The 23864-nt window shown below is 38.4% G+C and overlaps 1 protein-coding gene across 1 annotated transcript in view; it reads left to right on the top strand.

Moving 5' to 3' along the window:
• The window catches only part of LOC115212053 (laminin subunit gamma-1), a 214419-nt gene that overhangs the window by 65644 nt on the left and 124911 nt on the right, over positions 1-23864 (top strand). The window contains exon 2 of the mRNA XM_029780865.2: positions 10289-10590. Within this exon, the coding sequence (XP_029636725.1) occupies positions 10289-10590 (302 nt within the window). The remainder of the gene's footprint in view (positions 1-10288; positions 10591-23864) is intronic.

The following is a 23864-nucleotide window of genomic DNA, read 5'->3' as shown; positions in this document are numbered from 1 at the left end:
CATTTCTACAGCTGAGTGAAATAAACTGAAATAAGGCAAGGTGAAAAAATTTCTTGCTCAAAGACACAATATGCTGTCTGATCTAAGAATATATATGTATGTGTGTGTGTGTGTGTGTGGTTGTCTACTCCTTATGCAGAGTTTGACCACCTCCTGTACCTACACCTTAGAACCTATTTCTTTATTACCCACAAGGGGCTAAACATAGAGGGGACAAACAAGGACAGATAAATGGATTAAGTCGATTACATCGACCCCAGTGCGTAACTGGTACTCAATTTATCGACCCCGAAAGGATGAAAGGTAAAGTCGACCTCAGCAGAATTTGAACTCACAACGTAACGGCAGACAAAATACCGCTAAGCATTTCGCCCGACGTGCTACACCTTAGAACCATCATGGCATCTGATATGGCTTTGCATATCTGATTTGGACCACCAAGAGCAGCAGATAAGTCCTGATCTTTGCGGTTCTTAAAATGTCTTTTGAGGCCTCCGTTAGATTTGCAAACCTTCTGGCAGATATATGCACTCACTAACACATTGAAACACATACATGGGAGTTTAAAAAAAAAAGAAACAACAATATATGCACATAAAAAAAAAACAGAAGGAAATAACGCATACTCACACAAATATAAAGAATAAAAATATAATGCATATAATTACTTGACAGGACATATACATGTATATACACACACACACAAACACACACACACACACACACACACACACACACACACACACACACACACATATGAATATGACTAATTCATAAACTCTAATAATGATCTGCTGAGTAAACTTCTTTCTTAAGTGTGTTGCTCATTGCATGACTGAACTTTATTTCTTTGAGGATAATAGCAGAACTACCACAGGCCAAACATTTTTACCTTCTTTCTTCCTTCTCTCTCTCTCTCTCTCTCTCTCTCTCTCTCTCTGTTTCTCTCTGTCTCTCTCTTTTTTGTACATTATTTTCTGTTCCATTTTCTACATGTTGAGTCAGCCTTATCTGTGTGAAAATATTGCAGACTAACTTGTTAACCAACTCAAGGACAATACTAGTGTTAAATAGTAGACTGGAATATCTTGTGACAAAAAAAAAAAAAGTAGTCTGAATCTCTCTCTCTCTCTTTCTCTAACTCTCTCTCTTTCTGTCTGTCTGTCTTTCATAAAAAAAAAAAAATCATGCTGAGAAATGAGGTTATGTGATGCTCTTGTCTTTCTCAAGAACAAAGATATGATGTGAAGAAATGGCTTCTACTTGCAATCACCAGTTTAGGTTGCAATTTTTAGTTTGTGTGTGTATGTCTGTTTTGTTCTCTGGATGCGTACCTTATTTCTGTCCTGTGAAACTTGTTAATTTCACTAAGCTATCAGCATATTGATTTCTTTTGACTGATAATCTTTGAAATGGTACCATTACATTATTGGTATTTTATAGATTTACCACCATTCTATCATTGTCACATTCACATTTAGAGTGAGGGTATGTCTGGAGGGACTTTGGGGGAATTCTAAACAAGAGGTACAAAAACAAAATGCTGTAATGTATTCACTCTTTCTCTATTGCACTATTCTATTTTCCATGTCTCAAACTCTGCTCATATTAATCCAGTCAGTTAGATCGACCCCAGTATGCAACTGGTACTTAATTCATTGACCCCCCCAAAAAGATGAAAGCAAAGTCGACCTCAGTGGAATTTGAACTCAGAACGTGAAGACAGATGAAATACCTGTTTCTTTACTACCCACAAGGGGCTAAACACAGAGAGGACAAACAAGGACAGACAAACGGATTAAGTCGATTATATTGACCCCAGTGCGTAACTGGTCCTTAATTTATCGATTCCGAAAGGATGACAGGCAAAGTCGACCTCGGCGGAATTTGAACTCAGAACGTAATGGCAGATGAAATACTGCTACGTATTTCGCCCGGTGTGCTAATACCATTAAGTATTTCGCCTGGAGTTCTAACATTTCTGCTGCAGATCATCAACTACTGCTGGGATTCTGATGTTAAATACCATATATGAGGACCAAATATTGTTTCAAGGTCTGGCCCTGCACAATTAAAAGAATTTGGTTCCTCCATAAATATATAATTCAAAATATAATCAATAATCACCGTGACCGACCAAGCTATCAGATGTTGCTACACATCGCTGGTCACAATGCGCTTCACATTGTTTTAGCCTTCAAATGATGCCACCCCGCTGGCTAAGTGAGCAGGCCAACAGAAGAAAGTGTGAGAGAAAGTTGTGGTGAAAGAGTACAGCAGGGATCACCACCACCTCCTGCCGGAGCCTCGTGGAGCTTTAGGTGTTTTCGCTCAATAAACACTCACAACACAATCCAACAGAGTAAGCAATCCAACAGAGACGATGAACTCAGTTATTTGTTTGTAGTTATAAAGTTTACTTTGCAATCACAGGGTTCCAGATATGATGCTGTTACATTGGTCTCAATTTGGTGCTGAGTATCTCTCCTACCACAGCCTCAGGTCAAGCTAAGCCTCGAGTGTGGAATCGGGTAGATGCAAATTGTGTGGTAACCTATATCAGAGTGTATCTGATTTTATTGAGAGACTTTATACAATGTCTGTTTTGAAAGCAGCATCTGGCATTCAGATGCCTTTACAGGAGTCCACTCTATGGCAAACATTTGGACCAAGCCTCTTCTCTAACTGGATAACTCAGCATCTTTATGTGATACCGTCTTGTTATCTTTTGCATTAAACCATGACATGGGATTTCTTTTTCTCTTTCTTCTTGCCTAAGTTCTGTGAATGTCTTGCATGGATAATGCCCTTCCTTATCTAAGACAATGTTAATAACCAGGGAAAAAAAATGGTTTTCCTGATTATCTTCATATGTGTATGTATACATGTATGTGTGTGTGCGTGTGTGTAAAGTTAGGAAGTGTGAGAGGTGAAGATAGTTATTTATTCATCTGACTTCCATATGATTTCAGCTGTTTTATAACCTTCATGTAGTATTAATTTCAGTATGTAAATGAATTATATGTGCATGCTTGTACACACACACACCAGTTTGACTCAACTCGAACCAAATGTATTGATTCCTACTTCACTCGCGTGTGTTTGTATGTGTGTGTGATGTAACTTGTGGCAATGACCATGTAATGAACCATTCTGTTAATATAAAAAAAACATTTTTTATTATTAGATTATTGGAATACAGTTTTAAATTGCATGTAGGCATCCTGATATGTACACACATGCAATCACATTTTGAAGAATTTGCTAACCTAATTCCATTTACATTGCTAATCCTCTTTTACATGTCATCTTAAGCCACAAGTAAGAATAAAAAAAGAGTGGCTGTGTGGTAAGTAGCTTGCTTACAAACCACATGGTTCCGGTTTCAGTCCCTCTGCGTGGCACCTTGGGCAAGTGTCTTCTGCTATAGCCTCGGGCCGACCAAAGCTGTGTGAGTGGATTTGGTAGACGAAAACTGAAAGAAGCCTGTCGTATATATGTATATGTATGTGTGTTTGTGTGTCTGTGTTTGCCCTCTCCCCCCAACATCGCTTGACAACCGATGCAGGTGTGTTTACGTCCCCCGTAACTTAGCTGTTCGGCAAAAAAGTCCAATAGAATAAGTCCTGGGCTTACAAAGAATAAGTCCTGGGGTTGATTTGCTCGACTAAATGTGGTGTTGCAGCATGGCCACAGTCACCTGACTGAAACAAGTAAAAGAGTAAAAGAGAGTTTTGAAATTCCATTTCAAAGCAGTGATTTCCAACGATATTGAGACATTACATAGATACATGGGTGTCGGATTTGAAACTAAGTTGCATGAAGCCATCAAGCTACGTGACCCCCTTATTCATTTAGTTAGTCACTGTGTCTTGTTTTTTTTTGTTTTTTCACTTGTACAATTTAATTATCACTCATCTAATATGATACATCCACAAATAAATTGCTATAGAATCACTAACATCTTTCTCACACCAAGTTCATTGTTCATTTCCTCTGTATATTCTTCTTCTTCTTCTCGGCTTTTATCTTCTTTATTATAAGCAATAAATGAGTCTACAAGAAGAAAGAGGTGTAGAGGAAATGGTAAAGATCTTTTATAAGAATGGTGTAATTAAATTTAAGTGGTGCTGCTTGGTCTTTGTCATAGGATGTGAGAACCTTTTTGTAGAGTCCCTGTAGCTAAGTGTGTGTGTGTGTGTGAAATTGGTGTCTTATAACAACAATGGCAAACAATATAAGCCAAGAACCCTCTGGTGGCTCTTTCGCTTTTTAATGTGATTCTTCCTTTCAGTAGTATTTTGTATAACCATACTTAGAGAATTGTATACAGATTAAGACACGTCACATACACCCACACATTACTGCATCATACATTGAAATTGCAGTTGCATCACATGTGTCAGTTGCATCACACATTATGTCACACTAAAACATCTTACACTATGATCATATCATGTTCCTTAATCACATTATTATTATGGCTGGGTTACAGCCCATGCTGCAGCAACAAAGGCCACCCACAACACTTCTCAGCCCATCATCACTGCTTCTAAGTCCTAGAATCATTCCAAGCCATTGTCTGCAATCAAGTTGTCGATGTAAGTGTGACAACATTTTCCTCTTCTTACATCACTGTGAAGCAGATTCCACAAGAATCCAGTTGAATGAGGGCTGAATATAGGGAATGAAGTCCATGCCAGTGCATATGCAACATGACTGTATCCTTTACAAAAGCATTGTGCATCACATGGACCACATGGCACACATAGGACATCACACATAGGACACATGTACTACACCCATAATCCTTTCTACTAGAGGCACAAGGCCTCAAATTTGGTTGGGGGGATTAGTCGATTAGATCGACCCCAGTACACAGCTGGTACTTAATTTATCAACCCCGAAAGGATGAAAGGCTAAGTCGACCTCGGCAGAATTTGAACTTAGAACGTAACAGCAGGCAAAATACCCATTTCTTTACTACCCACAAGGGGCTGAACACAGAGAGGACAAACAAGGACAGACAAATGGATTAAGTCGATTATATCAATCCCAGTGCATAACTGGTACTTATTTAATCGACCCCGAAAGGATGAAAGGCAAAGTCGACCTCGGCGGAATTTGAACTCAGAACGTAAAGGCAGATGAAATACTGCTAAGCATTTCGCCCGGCGTGCTAACAATTCTGCCAGCTCGCATTGTGCATTAGGCACAATGAATCTTGCATTTCACAGGTATCAGATACTAATGAAATACTTTTACATGTTTCAGTCATACTGGGGTACTGATTTATATTCATTCACATAAAATGTAAAAATATCATGATACATGGAAAATTTAAAAGTAGCATATGCATACATACAAATTCATACGTGTTTAAGAAAGAATGAATAGCACACATTTATATAATTTTACTGATTCCATGGACAGCGAAGCAGACCAATGGAGAAGTTCTTAAATGGATCAAGCTGAAACTGTTGGTAGAAGCTAGGATCACCAAGCATAGACTGGCATATTTTGGTTATATTATGTGGAGAAAATCCCTGGAGAAGGACATCATGCTCGGAATGGTCAGTGGCAAGAGATGAAGAGGCTGACCAAGAACCCGCTGGCTTGACACCATCAAAAGTGACACGGGAATGGCCATAGCCAATCTGAAAGAAGCGACCCAGGACAGAACTGGCTGGAGAACACTGATCCATCGAGTAACCGAGAGTTGACTTCGTCTGAGCGGATAGATAGATAGATAGATATATAATTATGAAATTCTAGTGGACTGAAATTTAATAAGCGATGATTATGGACCTCTGTTCAAATTTTATTAATTTATTGATTTTCTTTCTTTGCATTTATTATTTTTTAAATTTAATATTCCTTATGCTAATTATATAGATGCAACTATGTTGTTGTGCCTAGATTATAAGAATCCTTACTTATGACTATGTTATCGTGGGAAAAGTGTAGGTTTATAAAAGTCGCAAATGCAAATGATGTTGGTGAACATTCAATGCTGAAAAGAAAAGTCAAACAGCGTTTCAACTTTGTGTGAGTGTATGTATGTATGTGTGTGTGTGTGTGTGCACAAGGGAAGTATGTGGAAGTTTGTATGTGTGAACCAGTGTTCTTTCAGTTACAAGCGATGTTCGATGTCACATCTCAAAAAGACAACCACGAGGCAACATTGACAAGTGTATTACTTTGATTTACCATCCATATTCTATCTGTTTTGTTAAAAATAATTATTACAATCATACATACCTACACACACACTCACACTCTCTCTCTCTCTCTCTCTCCCTCTTTCCCTACCTTCTGTTATCTAGAAAAAGCTAACTTTAACAGAACATCCATAGAGCGTGAATACTGAACCTTGTCGAATGAAATAAACTAAATATTTACTATATGTTTTGGGGTCGATAAATTAAGTACCAGTTATGCACTGGGGTCGATGTAATTGACTTAATCCGTTTGTATGTCCTTGTTTTGTCCCCTCTATGTTTAGCCCCTTGTGGGTAACAAAGAAACATATATGAAGGTGCAGGGATGGTTGTGTGCTTCAGAGATTTGCTTTGCAACCACATGGTTTCAGGTTCAGTACTATTGTGCAACACCTTGGGAAAATGTCTTCTAAAGCCTTCACCTGATCAAGAGTGGAATTGAAAACTGGAAACTGTATGGAAACCTGCTCTGTGTGTATGCATATGAATGCTTATATTTCTTGTTAACATTACAACTGGCCTCTGTGTGCATTTTAGAGACCAGTGGAATATAAGATCTCTTGCTTGAAAAACAGGTGAGGGTTGGCAACAGGAAAGGCATCTTGCTTCAAAGATGTCTCTGTACAGCCCGACATGAAAAAAAAAAGAAGAAAAAGGTAAAAAAACATGCCGAAACGAACAAATGAAACCATTTTGTATAGCTCTGTAACATTTCTGTGAGGACAATTAACTTTTGTGCTTTAAAATTTTTTTTCTACTCTGTCAAACGAACTTCAACTCTACAATTTGGAATTTTTTAATTGTTATCTTATTTATTTAATCACATTCACTTTTTGCAAATGCGTGGAAACAGATATTTACAAATTTTCACTTTTTGTGCATATCGCGTGAATAATTGATTTTACAGTGTGATGATTGTCTTCACTACTACTACTACTACTACTACTACTACTACTACTGCTTCTTCTTACTACTACTACTACTACTACTTACTTACTACTACTACTACTTACTACTACTTCTTCTTACTAATACTACTACTACTACTACTTCTTACTACTACTACTACTACTACTACACTGTGAAACAAGGAGTAACAGAACCTGTTTCGCAGCCAGCAAACTAAGAGTTGTGTTCTTGCTATGGTAACAGTTATGTAACAGTTATTCAGCAAGAATTGCAAACGCTAAGTGTCAATGAAGTACTTGGATAAAGTATTATTGTTGACATTGTTATCTAGCACCGAAACTGTGCTTTTGTCTTTTGATTAGTTTTGGTATATCTGAAGAATTTCAAATCTTCCTCCGATCAGAATAAACTTAAACCAAACATGGAATAACAGCTCAAGATGCATGAAGATATCTCTTGCGCAAGTTTCCACACTTTTACGAACTACCACCTCACGTGTATTTATCTTTAAATTTTAAAATTGTTTCAGTTTCAAAACTGCGGTCATGCTGGGGCACCACCATATTACTTTACTTGTTTCCGTCATTAGATTGCGGCCCATGCTGGAGCATCGCTTTCGAGGGTTTTAGTCAAACAAATCGTCCCCAGGACTCATTTTTTTTTAAACCTAGTACTTATTCTATTGGTCTCTTTTGCCAAACTGTTAAGTTACAGCGATGTAAACACACTAACACTGGTTGTCAAGCAGTAATGGAGGGACAAACACAAGTTCTGTTACTCCTTGTTTCACAGATGAGTAGTAGTAGTAGCAGCAGTAGTGGCAGTAATAGTTGTGGTGGTGGTAGTAGTAAAGACAAGCATCACACTGTAAAATCAACTGCTCACAAAGATATACACACACATGATGGGCTTCTTTCAGTTTCCATCTACCAAGTCTACTCACAAGGCTTTGGTCGGCCTGAGGCTATAGTAGAAGACACTTGTCCAAGGTGCCATGCCATAGGTCTGAACCAGAACCATGTGATTAGGATGCAAGCTTCTTACCACATAGCCATGCCTATAAACACACACACTCACACACACACACATCATTTAGCATCTATTTCTCATGCTGGCATGGGTTAGATGAATTGACAGGAGCTAACCAACTGAAGGACTAGATTGCCCTTCCTAATACCAATCACTTTACAGTGTACTGGGTGCTTTTATGCAGAACTGGCATGGGTGATTTTACGCGGCACTGGCACCTATGAACCTGCAAAATTAGGGGTGCTTGGCTGGTGAGATGAGCCTGTATGTGAGGGCAACCACACTTTTAATTGATGTGTCTTCTAAAACACAGCAAACTGCCAGGAGTCTTGGCCCCCTGTCATCTCCTCTGTGAATGCCACCATCTGTAGATCCTTTCTCACCATTCTGTCCCATTCTCTGATACATCTTCTTCACCATCTCTCATGTATCTCTTCTACAGCAAGACACCTAAAAAAACAGAGCCTATATCCAGTTGCTCCTTCTGCTGGAAACAACAAACAAATATTCTTCAGTTAACACCATACCATTTCAAATAAAGAAGGATGCACTGGTCAGAGCAACCCATAATGTATATTTAAAAAAAAAAGGTGGGGGGGGGTGTGAAAATGTCTAATATGGTTAGTATGCCTTTAATCATCAAAGGTCTGCTTGACCAAAGCTGACCTTGGGCTAAACAACAACTGATTTATTTTTATGTGTATGAAAGATTCTTCAAAGACTTTGGCTGCTGTTCTTCATTCTTTGATTTTGTTCCTTTGCTTGTTTCTCTCTCTCAACATGTGTGCGCACACACACACACACACATACACACACACACACTCTGTCTGTCTGCCTGTCTGTCTGTCTGTCTCAAGCAGTGTCATTCTGTTTGCTTGAGTTTATCTAATCAAAGAAATGGAAGCTATGGTTAACCAAAGAGATTCCCAATAATTTTGAGACTATTTTTATATTTGTACCATGAGTACTAGGCATATTAGAGATAACATTGCTTGACTTAAAGGTCAGTTTCATCATCACCACCACCATCACCATCACCACCACCATCATCATCATAGTTTCATTCTATATGATTTAAAAAAAAAAGCCAAATCATAGTAATATGGAAAAACGGATGTTAAACTGATACTAGTAATAAAATTGTAATAGTTTCTAATATATATTCAAGGCCACATATTTTGGAGTGTACAGTTAATTAAATAAATTTTGGTGCTTGATTGCTATTTATTTTATTGAGTGCGAGAGGATAAAAGACAGTTGGCATCAGTAAGGTTTGAACTCATAATTTAAGTATCATAAAACATCAAAATACAGGAAGGCGTTTAATGTTTACTCCAGACATATTTTATCTTCATTTTGTTGTCAATAGTAATTGGAAGTCATCTGTATAATTCTGGTCAATTCTGTCATACGTCTAAATAACATAGACACAGGCTCAGCTATGACTCACTTTGCAGCCACATGGTTTCACATTCGGTCCTACTGTGTGGCACCTTGGGCAAGTGTTTTCTACTATAATTGCAGACCAACTAATGCCTTGTGAGTGAATTTGGTTGATGTAAACTGTGTGTGTGTTGTGAGTGAATTTTGTAAACAGAAACTAAAAAAAGAAACATGTCATACATATATGTGTGTTTGTGTGTCTTTGTGTTTGTCACCACCATGACCACCACCACTTTAGAGCACTGGTGTTTGTTTAACCCTTTCGTTACTGTATTTATTTTGAGATGCTCTCTGTTTCTTTCAGTTACTTTAAATACAACAAAGAATTTAATAAAATAACTCAGTTATCATTAAGCAAGTGTTAGGAACATTAATTGTTACTAAGGTTTGGTAGAAAATTTCAATTTAAAACTTAAGAGCCAGAGCCGGTTTCAGCCGGGCTGGTAGCGAAAGGGTTAAGAGACTGAATAAATAAGTACCTGACTTAAAAATAATAAGTATTGGGGTCGTTTTGTTCAACTAAAACCCTTCAAGGCATTGCCCCAACATGGCCACACAGTTCAGTGACTAAAACAAGTAAAAGATAAAGGTACTAAACAGTCAAATTTTATTTTGCCTCTATAAAGACGATATCAAAGATTTTATCTCTAAAGTTACTTATTTCTGGTTTTTTTTTATCTTTACAGAGAAAGCTTTTGATATCACATACGTGAGTATACGATTCCACTCGAGTCGTCCCGAAAGTTTTGCCATCTATAAAAGGACTACAGAAGATGGTGAATGGATACCTTACCAATACTACAGTTCTTCTTGTGAGCGTACCTACGGCTTACGGCCGAAATCTATTATTACTGCATATGATGAGTCAAAGGCAGTTTGTAGTGATGAATTTAGTGATATATCTCCACTCTCTGGAGGCACAGTTGTCTTTAGTACTCTGGAAGGAAGACCTAGCAGTCGGAGATTTGATACCAGTAGAGTTTTACAGGTGAGTAATGTAATCTCTTTCTAGTTTAATTACCTGTCTGTCTATCTTTCTATCTCTCAACAAGGCATGCAACCTGTCAATCTACCAACCAATAACCGGTGTAAAAATGATGTTTACTCACAACCTCTACACTTATATCTTATGCCAGGTATATATATTATAAATTGTTTATGATTAACTTAGAATAACCTAAATCTCAATTTAACTGTAGTTTTTCCAAATATTTTTGTCATTAATCTGGTGTCTGCAACATCAATTAAACTGAAATCGTGATGGAAGGTTTTAATTTAATCCTTTCAAAACAGAAAGTTTGTATCATCAAACCAAGGATGGTTTCAGGCAGGTTGGTATCATTCTTCAAGTACCATATTATCTCTCCTTCACCTTACATCTCTCACTCTCCCCTTGAACTACAACTGCCTCTTTCCCCACACTCTAGCAACCTAGCCAACCATATGCCATCTCTTTCCCTCTGTCTATCTCGCCCTTCCTCTGTCTACTGTATCATTATTAATATTCAGCTGTTTCTTGCCTCTTTCTGCACTGTCAGTCATCACCTACTCTCACCCAACTCATATAACATTAACCACTACATCCACACCTCACTCTGCCAATCTGTTCAGTCCTATATTTATTTATCATCCCTCAACACTTGTCCTTCATTCATTATATTCACCCCTCATTCCTCATCTCTCGCCATTCCTTGCTCTCCAGATGCACTCTTGCTACTTCTTTTCTCCAATTCTTTCCTTCTGTTGTCTTGTCTCCATTCACTTCTACTCACCTCCTGACCTGATACCTCATCACCACTGTTTTATCTCTTTTCCCAGCTTCACCTCAGTTACTCCCACCCTCTCTTCTATACTGCGAGTAGCTTTGCAGCTCCTTGGCAGCGAGTAGCCTGTTCTTTTATGACTCCCATCTCTCATATCTTAACTCCTCAATTCTGAGAGAGGATCCTAGTCTTGCAAACTGTGTAGTGATCTAACTTTGCTTGTGCCATAAGTAAAATTCTCAGTAAACTCTATAAAGAGTTGGCATTAAAGAAGGCATTCACCCATGGAACCATTCCAAACAGATATTGCCAGATGATGCAGTCCTTGGACCTGTCAGATCCTGTCAAATTGTCCAACCCATGTCAGCGTGGAAGACAGACATTAAAAAAACCACAGAGAGGAAGATGACGATATTTCCATGGCAAAGTGTGATCGTTGCCAGAGTGGCTAACTGGCGTTTGTGTCGGTGGCACGTAAAAAGCACCATTCGAGTGTGATCGTTATCAGCATCACCTTACTGGCACTTGTGCCGGGGTGCAGTTGACACGTAAAAAAAAAAAGAATGATTTTTTTTGTGGCCACTGCCAGTACCGCCTGACTGGCCCTCGTGCCAGTGGCATGTAAAAGCACCCACTACACTCTCGGAGTGGTTGGCATTAGGAAGGGCATCCAGCTGTAGAAACTCTGCCAGATCAAGAATGGAGTCAGGTGCAGCCATCTGGTTCGCCAGTCCTCAGTCAAATCGTCCAACCCATGACAGCATGGAAAGTGGACGTTAAAAGATGTTGATGATATTCTTATGAATGACTTTTGTCAGGAAGCTGCCTTGCTTTAGTTTTTTCCTACCTTGCAGGCTGTAGCAGTTGCATTTAAAGCATTGTTGTCCAAAAACATTGCTTTACATGAATTTTAAAGCTGCTGTCTCCACCAGAGAAGATTAAAAAGAGAAAGTTATAATTAAGTTTGTTAGTGCTTTGGGTAATGAATTTGTTTTATGTGCATTTTTCTGCTGCTGTGCTTGTGTTCATTGTACAATGTGTTGTCTTTAAATGCAACAGTTTAGGTTATATATAAACTCTATTGTCAGCTACTGTACATTAAGATTTCTTTTTTGTTGAAGTGTTTATTGTCGATCTTTTGCTGCAAGTTGCAAAGACCTCACGGGTATCGTTGTTAAAATAGAATTAACAAAGATGTATTGTGTGTTGGATTTTAACTTTGAATTGTTGCAAATATTTGTGCTAGTTTAGAAAAAAAAACAAAAAGACCTTTTTGTTTCATATATCACAATTAGCAGTTAAAGCCACAGTAAATTCAGTTTATATCAAAGCTAAAAGATACAGACGAGTCTAGCTTGATGCATACCACTTCTATTCGCTGATTATAAACATACAAGTGCAGGTGTGGCTATGTGGTAAGAAGCTTGCTTCCCAACTACATGGTTTCAGGGTCAGTCCCACCGCATGGCACCTTGGGCAAATGTCTTCTACTATAACTTTGGGTTCCCCAAAGTCTTGTGACTGGATATGGAAAACAGAAACTGAAAGAAGCCTTCAGTTCTATATTTAAGAGATGAGGAATTATGTACATTATTTACATTTGACGGATATTTGTCCTCATTTTTGTTTGTTATTAACATTTTGGCTGATATACCCTCCAGCCTTCATCAGGTGTCTTGGGGAAATTTCAAACATGGGTTCTCATTTCTATGTTGTTATTATTATTATTATTATTGTTAAGGTCACTGCCTGGAATCAAACTTGGAATCTTGGGGTTAGTAGCCCGTGCTCTTAAACACAGGCATATGGCATACTGGTTAAAGTATGGGCTACTAACCTCAAGATTCTGAGTTCGATTCCAGGCAGTGACCTGAATAATAACAATAATAATAATAATAATAATAATAATCGGAGGTGGCGAGCTGGCAGACTCATTACCGCTCCGGGCATAATAGCAGTATTTTGTCCGTCTTTACATTCAGAGTTCAAATTCCAGCACCGTCAACTTTACCTTTGGTTGTAGCCAGCGCCACATCGCCTGGCCTCTGTGCCGGTGGCACGTAAAAAGCACCATCTGAGTGTGGCCGTTCGCCAGCCTCGTCTGGCACCTGTATCGGTGGCACGTAAAAAGCACCGACTACACTCACGGAGTGGTTGGCGTTAGGAAGGGCATCCAGCTGTAGAAACCTTGCCAGATCTGACTGGGCCTGTGCAGCCTTTGGGCTTCTGAGACCCCAGTTGAACCATCCAACCCATGCTAAACGATGATGATGATGATGATGAATCATTATTATTATAATAACATAAAAAAATACCTTAGGATTGAGAACACAGGTTCTTCTGTAAAAACATATCTGGTCAAAGGGAAATATTACTTTAGTTATTGAGAGGAAGGGCCTCCAGCCATAGAAAATCCACTTAAACAAATTCCGTTGGGCACAGAAAAGGGAACATTTAAACAATGATGCTCGATGCCCTTCCTAATGTTGGCCATTTTACAGTGTTTACTGGGTACTGCTTTTCATGTTACAAGCATTTACGAGGTTGCGAACTGAGGACAGAAGGTTGGCACAGGTAGATTGATAGAGATGGACCAAAAACAGTCCGTTTGAAGATAGTTAAGGTTTATACATGGATGTTGTGCACCCTTTGCCCCTGGTGAAATTTTGACCACATTCAAATTTGAAACTCTTTGCTTATGATGTCTATCAACCATCAAAAAAAAAAAAAAAAAAAATTTTAAGATTCATACCTCTATACTTCAAATTTGTATAGTTTTAAGATTCGGTATTTTTTCTCAGTATAAGATGCATTTATGCCTTAATTAAAAAAAAAGTTTTCCCCACTTTGGCCTTGTGAATTCTCATTTTTAAGATGCAGGAATGTGTGTAGCAACAGTAGCAGCAGCAGTACTAACCCATATACCTGTGTATTGCAGAGATAGGTGCAGCTGAGTAAAAAGTGCACGTAGTTAATAAGTGTTTTGGCTTGCAGTAGCTGATTGCACACCTTCTTTAGGCCCGAAGGAAGATTAAGATTACAGTACTACTTTTGAACAGAATCATTTGTAATTAGTGTTTGTCAGTCATATAATTTGCATTTCGGTCCTCTTACTACAGTACAGGTATAATGGCTAGTACGTATACATATGCATCTACCTGTCTACATATGCATCTACTTGTCTCCATATGCATCTACCTGTCTACCTTACTCAAGACTACTGATGACCAAATCTATCAATTCTGAAATGGTTTGTGTAAAAGAAGCCAATCAAATAATTGTGTCTATGTATGGGGTTAGGTGTTTGGTTGGGTTAGGGGTGATTTTGAGATACTATTTCTTTCTGTGTTGTTTAATGAAGAAATTTTTTTTATCTATTTTTATCTGAGAATTTAGGTCACTTGACAACCTCATAAATTCTTACCTCTCTAGTAAGTAACCTGGTATTTCTCTCCCAACTCTTGCTCCATCTCTCCCCCCCCCCAGACTAGGCTAAGTTTGTTTTACTTCAAAACTATTTCTCCCATCCCATTTAAACCGTTTTTTTGTTGTTCTTTTTAAAATTTGATTTATTTTTTATTGTTGCTATTTTTATTTTGACCCAATGACTGGTGGTGGTGGTGGGGGACTTAAATACAACAAATTGTTCAATAATGGGCCACTTAACTTTTATGATTGTTGTTGAATAAATATATCAGCATTTTAGCTGGCATTTTATTTCAGAGCATATTACAAATGATTGCTGTCATTGGATGATAATGGCAATGATAATGATGGAAATAACGGTAATGGATGTGATATTGGTTGTAATAATAATTGTGGCTTGACGGCAAGGAACTATATTTGTCATCTGTTGACTATGTCATGGTTTGCTGCTTTCTCAAATGCACTTGCCTTAGCTATGGTTGTGTGCCATTGCTGTAATATCCACTTTCGTATCTTCCTTTAGTCTCCTAATTTGTTTGCAAGTATTACATGCTTCTGTAGCATGTGGATGATTTTAGCAGTTTCATATTCTTTTATTACTGGTTTCTATATTTGGAGTGTGACCATACTGGCACACTGCTTTCAAGGGTTTAGTCTTCCTCTATCAGTAGCTTATATAAGGAATAAATGACAGTAAGGTTAGGTGTAAAAGGTGAAAGAGTTATCCGCTTGGATAACAGTTAACAACAGTTAAGTCAAATAAGCAAATACAATCATTCATCAACAGACGCTTGCGTAGTATACTTAAAATTAGATGGCCTGAACACATAAGCAATATGGAGCTGTGGCAAAGAACAAATGAAGTTTCAATTAGGGAGCAAATAGTTAAGAAAAAGTGGAAGTGGATTGGTAGCACAATCAGAAAAGAAACACCAAATGTAGCGAAAAGTGCTTTACAGTGGAAACCGGTTGGATATTGAAGGAGAGGTAGGCCTAAGAACTCGTGGCGGAGATCAACACAAAAGGAACTAGAGAAAGGGGGATATTCATGGCAGAGTATAAGTACAGAAGCGAAAAATTATGCAACATGGAATTCAACTATAAGTGACCTATACTCTGAGTTGGAGGGTTAAAGGTAGGGAAAAAAAAGCTTAGATGTGGTTTGTCTGTTTCAAATTTTGAATGTTAGTTGTTGTTTGGAGGTAGTGGGCCAATTGTGTTTCAGTATAATGGTTAAAACATCTTTGATATACAAGAGCTTAAAGTAGTGACTGAGTATGGCAGAAAAAGAGTGTATGAGACTGTTGGAGAGAATGAAAGTTCCAGAGAGAGAGAGAAAGAGAGAAAAGATGATAGTTCTATACCCTCTCTGCATCAGTGAGTGTTACTGAGTAAAAGAGAATGTGTTAGCAGCATAAGTTGTGAGTCAGACAAAGAAAAAAAAGCCTGAGTTATTTGAAGGGGATAGACATTAATATAGGTTATTGAATTTTGGTATATGTAAAATCACAAATACACCAATTTTGAAGAATTTAGGTGGAGGTTTGGGTGTGTGTTAGAGAAGTTTGCTTTCCAACTATGTGTTTTTGGGCTCAGTTCCACTGCATGACAACACAGCACATTTTCTAATATAACCCCAGGCGGACCAAATTCTTGAGTGGATTGGGTAGATGAAAACTGAAATGAGCCCATCATATATATATATATATACACAAACACATAATATAGTGCGTGTGCATGCATGTGTATACTTATCTTGACTATGTGATAGTTATGAGTATCATCATCATACAGTGTTGTCATTCGTTTCCTGTCTTCATAAAACCTTATCTGGTCATGAGGAAGCATTTATTTATTACTTTGCTTGATGACAGGGAGGACATCTTGGTTGTAAAAAAAAAATAATCAAAATCTGCCTCAGTTGAATTCCATCTGATCCATGCAAACATGGAAAAGTGAACATTAAAATGATGATAATAATAATGATGATGATGATGATGATGATGTATGTGCAGGTATTGTTGTGTAGTTAAAATAATTCACCCAGCTATGTTGTTTCGGGTTCAGTCCCACTGTACCACCTCTTGAGAAAGTGTCTTCTATTAACTATATCCCCAGGCTGACCAATGCCTTGTAAGTATGTGTGCAAACCTGGACAAGACATTTTGAGGCAGACTTGTTGTCACTTATGCATACGAGTTTCTCCTTCCTGTTCACACCACTGATGTTTATCCAAGAGATGGGTTGCCAATTGAAACCAGTACAATTTGTCACCAATGGCCATCTCAGTTGTTTCTATCAACACATAAAGCAAAAATAATTTTCACAAGGGCATTTTGCTTGACCTTCTAACAATTCTGCTAATCCACTTACCCTGGGTTTGTTCTTTCATTATCCTTCTCCTCCTCCTCCTCCTCCTCCTCCTCCTCATCCTCATTATGATGATCATGATGATGATACTGATAAGGTGGTAAGCTGGCAGAACCGTTAGCACACCCGGTGAAATGCTTAGCGGTATTTCGTCTGCCGTTACGTTCTGAGTTCAAATTCCGCCGAGGTTGACTTTGCCTTTCATCCTTTCAGGATCAATTAAATAAGTATCAGTTACGCACTGGGGTTGATATAATTGACTTAATCCGTTTGTCTGTCCTTGTTTGTCCCCTCTGTGTGTAGCCCCTTGTGGGTAGTAAAGAAATAGGTATTTCACCCATTGCTACGTTCTGAGTTCAAATTCCACCAAGGTTGATTTTGCCTTTCATCCTTTTGGGGTTGATAAATTAAGTATCAGTGAAACACTGGGGTTGATATAATCAACTAGTCCCCTCCCCAAAAGTTGCTGCCCTTGTGGAAAAATTTGAAATCATTATTGTCATTTTTATGATGGCTGGGTTCCAACCCAGGCTGCAGCAACAAAGTCTTTCATCAACAAGCCTCAAAAGGATGAAAGGTAAAAGTTTGATTGAACTTAGAGTGCATGTAGTTGAAACCCCATCATTCATGGCACAGTATAAAATGCACGTTTATTTCCCCAAAAAGATATTTAAAAAAAAAAAAAATCAACCTTGGTTCTATATGTAAGGTTATGCCTAATTTACATGCCTTAATGCTCAAGCTATGCAGGTATTTTAAAAGGCAGCGAACTGGCAGAAATATTAGCACACCGGGCGAAATGTGTAGCCGTATTTTGTCTGTCGTTACGTTCTGAGTTCAAATTCCGCCGAGGTCGACTTTGCCTTTCATCCTTTTGGGGTTGATAAATTAGGGACCAGTTACGCATTGGGGTCGATATAATCGACTTAATCCGTCTGTCTGTCCTTGTTTGTCCCCTCTGTGTTTAGCTCCTTGTGCATAGTAAAGAAATAGGTATTTTACAAATACCTTATAGAGTGCCTACTGTGCTTGCATAGTTATGGGCTGCCCTTTGGCAAGGCCTAGCACCCTTTCAGCCACTCTGGCACTGGGATGTGGTGAAATCTTGGGACTGCAGATTGTGAAGAGGTAGTGGAAGAGCTCAACTGAGCCAACAGTGCTTCTTACATTGGTGCTGAGTGGAAGAATCCTGGAAGATCAATGGTCAAGATCAGCAAGCTCTATCAAGAGAGTAACTACAATGCTTCCATAGGGGAGGGGTGGCATCTGTGGTTGTGGAATCAGCTAATGAAAGAGTCACTATGACTCAAGCTCCCAATTCAAATTCATAAGAATGGAATTGGGCAGTGGCAGAGAGTCATGGGAATCTGCAACAACAGTAAGAGAAATAGAAATTCACTAAGAACATTTTTTCCTGATTTCTTGCTGCAGAAATTGGGATGCACCTGATATGCCTGTGCATCTTTTATGCCATCAGGTATGGTCAATACCATGAAGTATTCTATGCAATAACTAACTTGCAGTTGGGCGGCGAGCTGGCAGAGTGGTTAGCACACCAGGCAAAATGCTTAGCAGTATTTTGTCTGCTGTTACGTTCTGAGTTCAAATTCCACCAAGGTCGACTTTGCCTTACATCCTTTTGGGGTTCGATAAATAAGTATCAGTATGCACTGGGGTTGATGTAATCGACTTAATCCCTTTGTCTATCCTTGTTTGTCCCCTCTATGTTTAGCCCCCTGTGGGCAATAGAAAATAATTAACTTACAGTTACAATTATCATCATTGTTTTAAAGTGCAGTTTTCTATGCTTGCATGGCTCAAATGGAATTTATTGAGGTGGAACTTCTACAACCAGATGCTCTTCCTGTCATTAACCTTCACCTGTTTCCGAGTAAGGCAATATTTCCCCATGCCAGACACAGAAGACAGCATATAAAGGACATCACTTGTATGTTAGTGACATTCATTTACAATTATTATTTGATGTCAAGGCAACAAAACAGTACCACTCACACTCACTCACTCACTCACTCTCTCACACGCACACACTGTCTACCAAATCCACTCAGAAAGCTTTGATCTGCCAGGGGCTATAGTAGAAGACATTTACCCAAGGTGCTGTTCAGTGAGACTGAACCCAAACCCATGTGGCTGGGAAAGATATTTCTTAATCCACACAACCATACGTGCACATAAGTATAAAATTATAAATGCTTAAAATTGCAAAATGGATAAAGTTATGAAAATTCCATACTTACTTACTTACTTACACACTGTATTCTAATGAATATGAATAATATTTGATACATGACCAAATAAAGTCAGCCTTATATCTAATGTTACTGGCGAGTCAAAGTGTCACCGTAGCTGAATTTGTGAAATATTAGTCTAAGGGAGGAAAGGGAAGAAGCTTCAAAGACATTAATTTGTAGGTTGTAAGTTTATCCTAGCAAACAATATAAGATATATACAAAGGGATCATGTTTTTTGCTCTATAGTCTCAATCACTTGTGTCAGTGTGACTTAATTCCCTTGAATACTGTGTGATGGTCATGAAGGGTAGAACAGAAGGATAGGCAAAAAGGAATGGTCCTAGCTTTTATACATACATACATATATATATATAATTATAAAACAAGGCGCAGGAGTGGCTGTGTGGTAAGTAGCTTGCTAACCAACCACATGGTTCCGGGTTCAGTCCCACTGCGTGGCACCTTGGGCAAGTGTCTTCTGCTATAGCCCCGGGCCGACCAATGCCTTGTGAGTGGATTTGGTAGACGGAAACTGAAAGAAGCCTGTCATATATATATATATAATTATTTAACAATTAAGGATAACTTCTTAATAAGGAATCTTAACAAGAAATTATCAGGTAGATAGCGTGAAAAACCTCATAAGAGAAAAATTTCGAAAATAATTCTTTCTTATTGAACATATTAATTTATATATAGAGGGCATTATTACACATACATATATATATATATATGTATGTGTGTGTTTGTGTGTCTGTGTTTGTCCCCCTAGCATTGCTTGACAACCGATGCTGGTGTGTTTGCGTCCTCGTCACTTGGCGGTTCGACAAAAAGAGACTGGGCTTACAAAAAGAATAAGTCCCGGGGTCGAGTTGCTCGACTAAAGGCGGTGCTCCAGCATGGCCGCAGTCAAATGACTGAAACTAGTAAAAGAGTAAGTTTTAAATTGTTGAAGATGTCTGGTGTTAGAAGATGAGAGAGAGAGAGGAAGGGAGACGTACAGTTGTAAGCTTAATGTACTTCAAAACATTTAACTGAGTGAATCAAGCTGTTAGTTTAACCTCTTTCATTGTTGTGGCATTTTTACAAGAAGATAAGACTTGTGTCTGATACAGCTAAACCAGACCTTTGTATATGCATGTGTGTGTGTGTGTGTGTGTGTGTGTGACTTAGCAGTACGGTTAAGAAGTTTCCTTCCCAACCATGTGGTTTTGTGTTTAGTTCCACTGCATGGTACTTTAGGTAGGTGTCTTTTACTACAGTGATGGCTCCACCGACCAAAGCGTGATTTTGGTACCCAGAAACTGAAAATAGGCCACACACACACGAGAAGCCTATTTCCAGTTTTTTTTTTCCCTTGTCTTGACATCTCTTTTACTTTGTTTCAGTCATTTGACTGTGGCCATGCTGGAACACCGTCTTTAGTCGAGCAAATCGACCCCGGGACTTATTCTTCGTAAGCCCAGTACTTATTCTATCGGTCACTTTTGCCGAATCACTAAGTGATGGAGATGTAAACACACCAGCATCGGTTGTCAAGCAATGCTAGGGGACAAACACAGACACACAAACACACACACATATATATATATATGACAGGCTTCTTTCAGTTTCCGTCTACCAAATCCACTCACAAGGCATTGGTCGGCTCGGGGCTATAGCAGAAGACACTTGCCCAAGATGCCACGCAGTGGGACTGAACCCGGAACCATGTGGTTGGTTAGCAAGCTACTTACCACACAGCCACTCCTGTGCCTACATCGTGTAGGTACTGTAAACAAACTTTACATTCCTACAAGAAGTAATGTTTATTTGCAAGTCTTCTGAAGAACATGTCCAGACTAGTGGGGGAGGGGGATACTGTTGCTTGGAAACAGATGCTGGTTGGTGATAGGAGAAGCATCCAACTGTAGAAGATCTGCCTCACTGAATCTCATCTGACTATGAAAACACTGTGAAGTTGATTTTAAAAGGATGATAACATACATATATGTCTGTGTCTGTCAGTCTGTTTGTGTGTAAATAAATAAATAAAATTTGGCTATCCCAGAAAAGTACTTAAATATTGGTATGACTCCTACCATGTCAGAGATCCTTGGACCAGAGATCCAAGGCTAAGGATAGTTCACTTTGTTCAGATGCAGGGGAGGAAGAACAGAATAGAAACCCTGCATTCTTCCCCATAAGGTTGCATAGTTTACCATAACCAAAGCCATACTGGAGTACCACCTTCAAAATGTGAGAGGAATTGATTTCTTTTACTGTTTGTACTAAGTAAAATGTATGTTATGAAATACTGATAACTATTATATTGAGATACTAATTTCCTGATTTGGTGTTCCTGAAGCCAAACCTTAGAGCAGGCATTGTCTTTTTGGACAAGGTACATGGCTGTGGGATTCTTTCCACTCTTGAAGTCAGTTATCAATCTTGATGTTTCAATGATGTTCTATATTTTGCACTTTCATGAACTCCCCACTCACACACCCTGGGAAATCTGCTACCATTCCATTTATATTCACATCCTTGTACCTTGAGAGTATGTCCAGGCACATCACCAACATTTCTCTCTCTCTCTCTCTCATTGGAGTAACCATGTATTTCCTCTACGGCAAAATACTTGTCTCTGTTCCTTTGTCATACTCTGACCTCTCATCACTGGACACAAAACTACCTCCTTCTTTACCTGTTCTCCTCCTCTCAGCTGAGGTATCCTTTCATGTAAGTTACTTGGTGACCTCGCCAGTGCTGTTGCCATGCAAAAAAGCACCCAGTCCACTCTGTAAAGTAGTTGGTATTAGGAAGGGCATCCACTCATAAAACCATGCCAAAGCAGATAGTGCAGCTTGGCACAGTTCTCTGGCTTACTAGATCTTGGAAAATCGTCCAGCCCATGCCAACATGAAAGATGGATGATGATGACGAAGTAGTAGTACTCTCCCTCTCAATAAATAATAAATTCACTTTATCCAAGAAATTAATTTTCCATTCCTTTAATAATTTTTAGAGGTAAAATACACGGAAAACTTCTAAGTAATTTATTTGAATTCCCACCTGCTGGCCTTCGTCAATATATGAATACCCTCTCATAAATAAATAATTAAAACATTTGAAGGTGAGAGATAGGACACTCAGTTAATTTTTTATAACTGGTTTATATGATCAAGCAACTATATTTTTATTATCTTTTGGGTAATTAGGATAATTAATTGACCTGATTCTTTGTGCTTGATACTCTGTGTATCTGAATTCTTAAACTATCATCCATTCACTTAAAACACAATGTATTTTAACTGAGGATTAGTCTCTGAAATTCTTCAAACCTTTTTGCATTTAGATTTCTCTATCAAATGTAATGCTTATTTATTCACATTGATTTGAATTGGTCGTGCATTCTCTTGTAGCTTTGAGATTTCAGTGATGTGATTGTTTATTTTCAGAAGAACATTGTAGGTTAAGTGTGAGAGGCCAGATCTGGCCAGTTTGAAGATAAAACAGGTGGATTATTTTGGCTGGTTTAAATGTTAAAGAGTTAATCATGCATTATCTTGTAGCTCAGTGATTTTGATGATATCATTGTTTACTTTTAGAACGACATTGTAGGGTAGGTGTGAGAGGCTGGATCTGACTGAGCACAAAACAGAATATTTGGGCCAGATATGGCCTGTTTAAATGTTAAATGATTAAGTTAGAATACTTATAAACGTTTTAAACTCTTTTGTTATTGTATTTCTATTGAAAATACAGTCAATTGCGATCTTTACCATTGTCATCATCACTACCTCCACGACTACTTTGTTTCATGTACATTATTTACATTATTTACAATTGATGGATATTTGTCCTCGTCTTAGCTGTTATTAATACAACATTTCAGCTGATATACCCTCCAGCCTTCATCAGGTGTCTTGGGGAAATTTTGAACCTGGGTTCTCATTCCTAAGGTATTTTTCGATGTTGTTGTTATTATTATTATTATTATTCAGGTCACTGCCTGGAATCGAACTCGGAATCTTGGGGTTAGTAGCCCGCGCTCTTAACCACTACGCCATATGCCTGTGGGCAATTATGGAGTGAATTTTAGGGCTTATAAATCTAATATTTTCCTATCCTTCCTTAATACCAGTTCCCATATGCTGCTCATATCTGCTCTCGGTCTGCTTGTGTCCTAGCATATGTGCTGCTTCTTTTCGTTTTTGTATTTTCCAGTGGTGTTCTCTGTCTATTATTTTAACTTCATCCCAGGTTCGAAATTTCCCCAAGACACCTGATGAAGGCTGGAGGGTATATCAGCCGAAACGTTGTTGTTAACAACAACCAAGATGAGGAGAAATATCCACCAAATGTAAATAATGTAAATAACGTACATAATTCCTCATCTCTTAAATATAGAACTGTACTTTGTTTCAGTTGATTATGTAAAAACTTGAAGAATTTTTTTAAGATGGTGG

Source organism: Octopus sinensis, linkage group LG1 (genome assembly GCF_006345805.1).
Source record: "Octopus sinensis linkage group LG1, ASM634580v1, whole genome shotgun sequence".
Classification (NCBI taxonomy): domain Eukaryota; kingdom Metazoa; phylum Mollusca; class Cephalopoda; order Octopoda; family Octopodidae; genus Octopus; species Octopus sinensis.
This window is presented reverse-complemented; position numbering and strand designations above follow the sequence as displayed.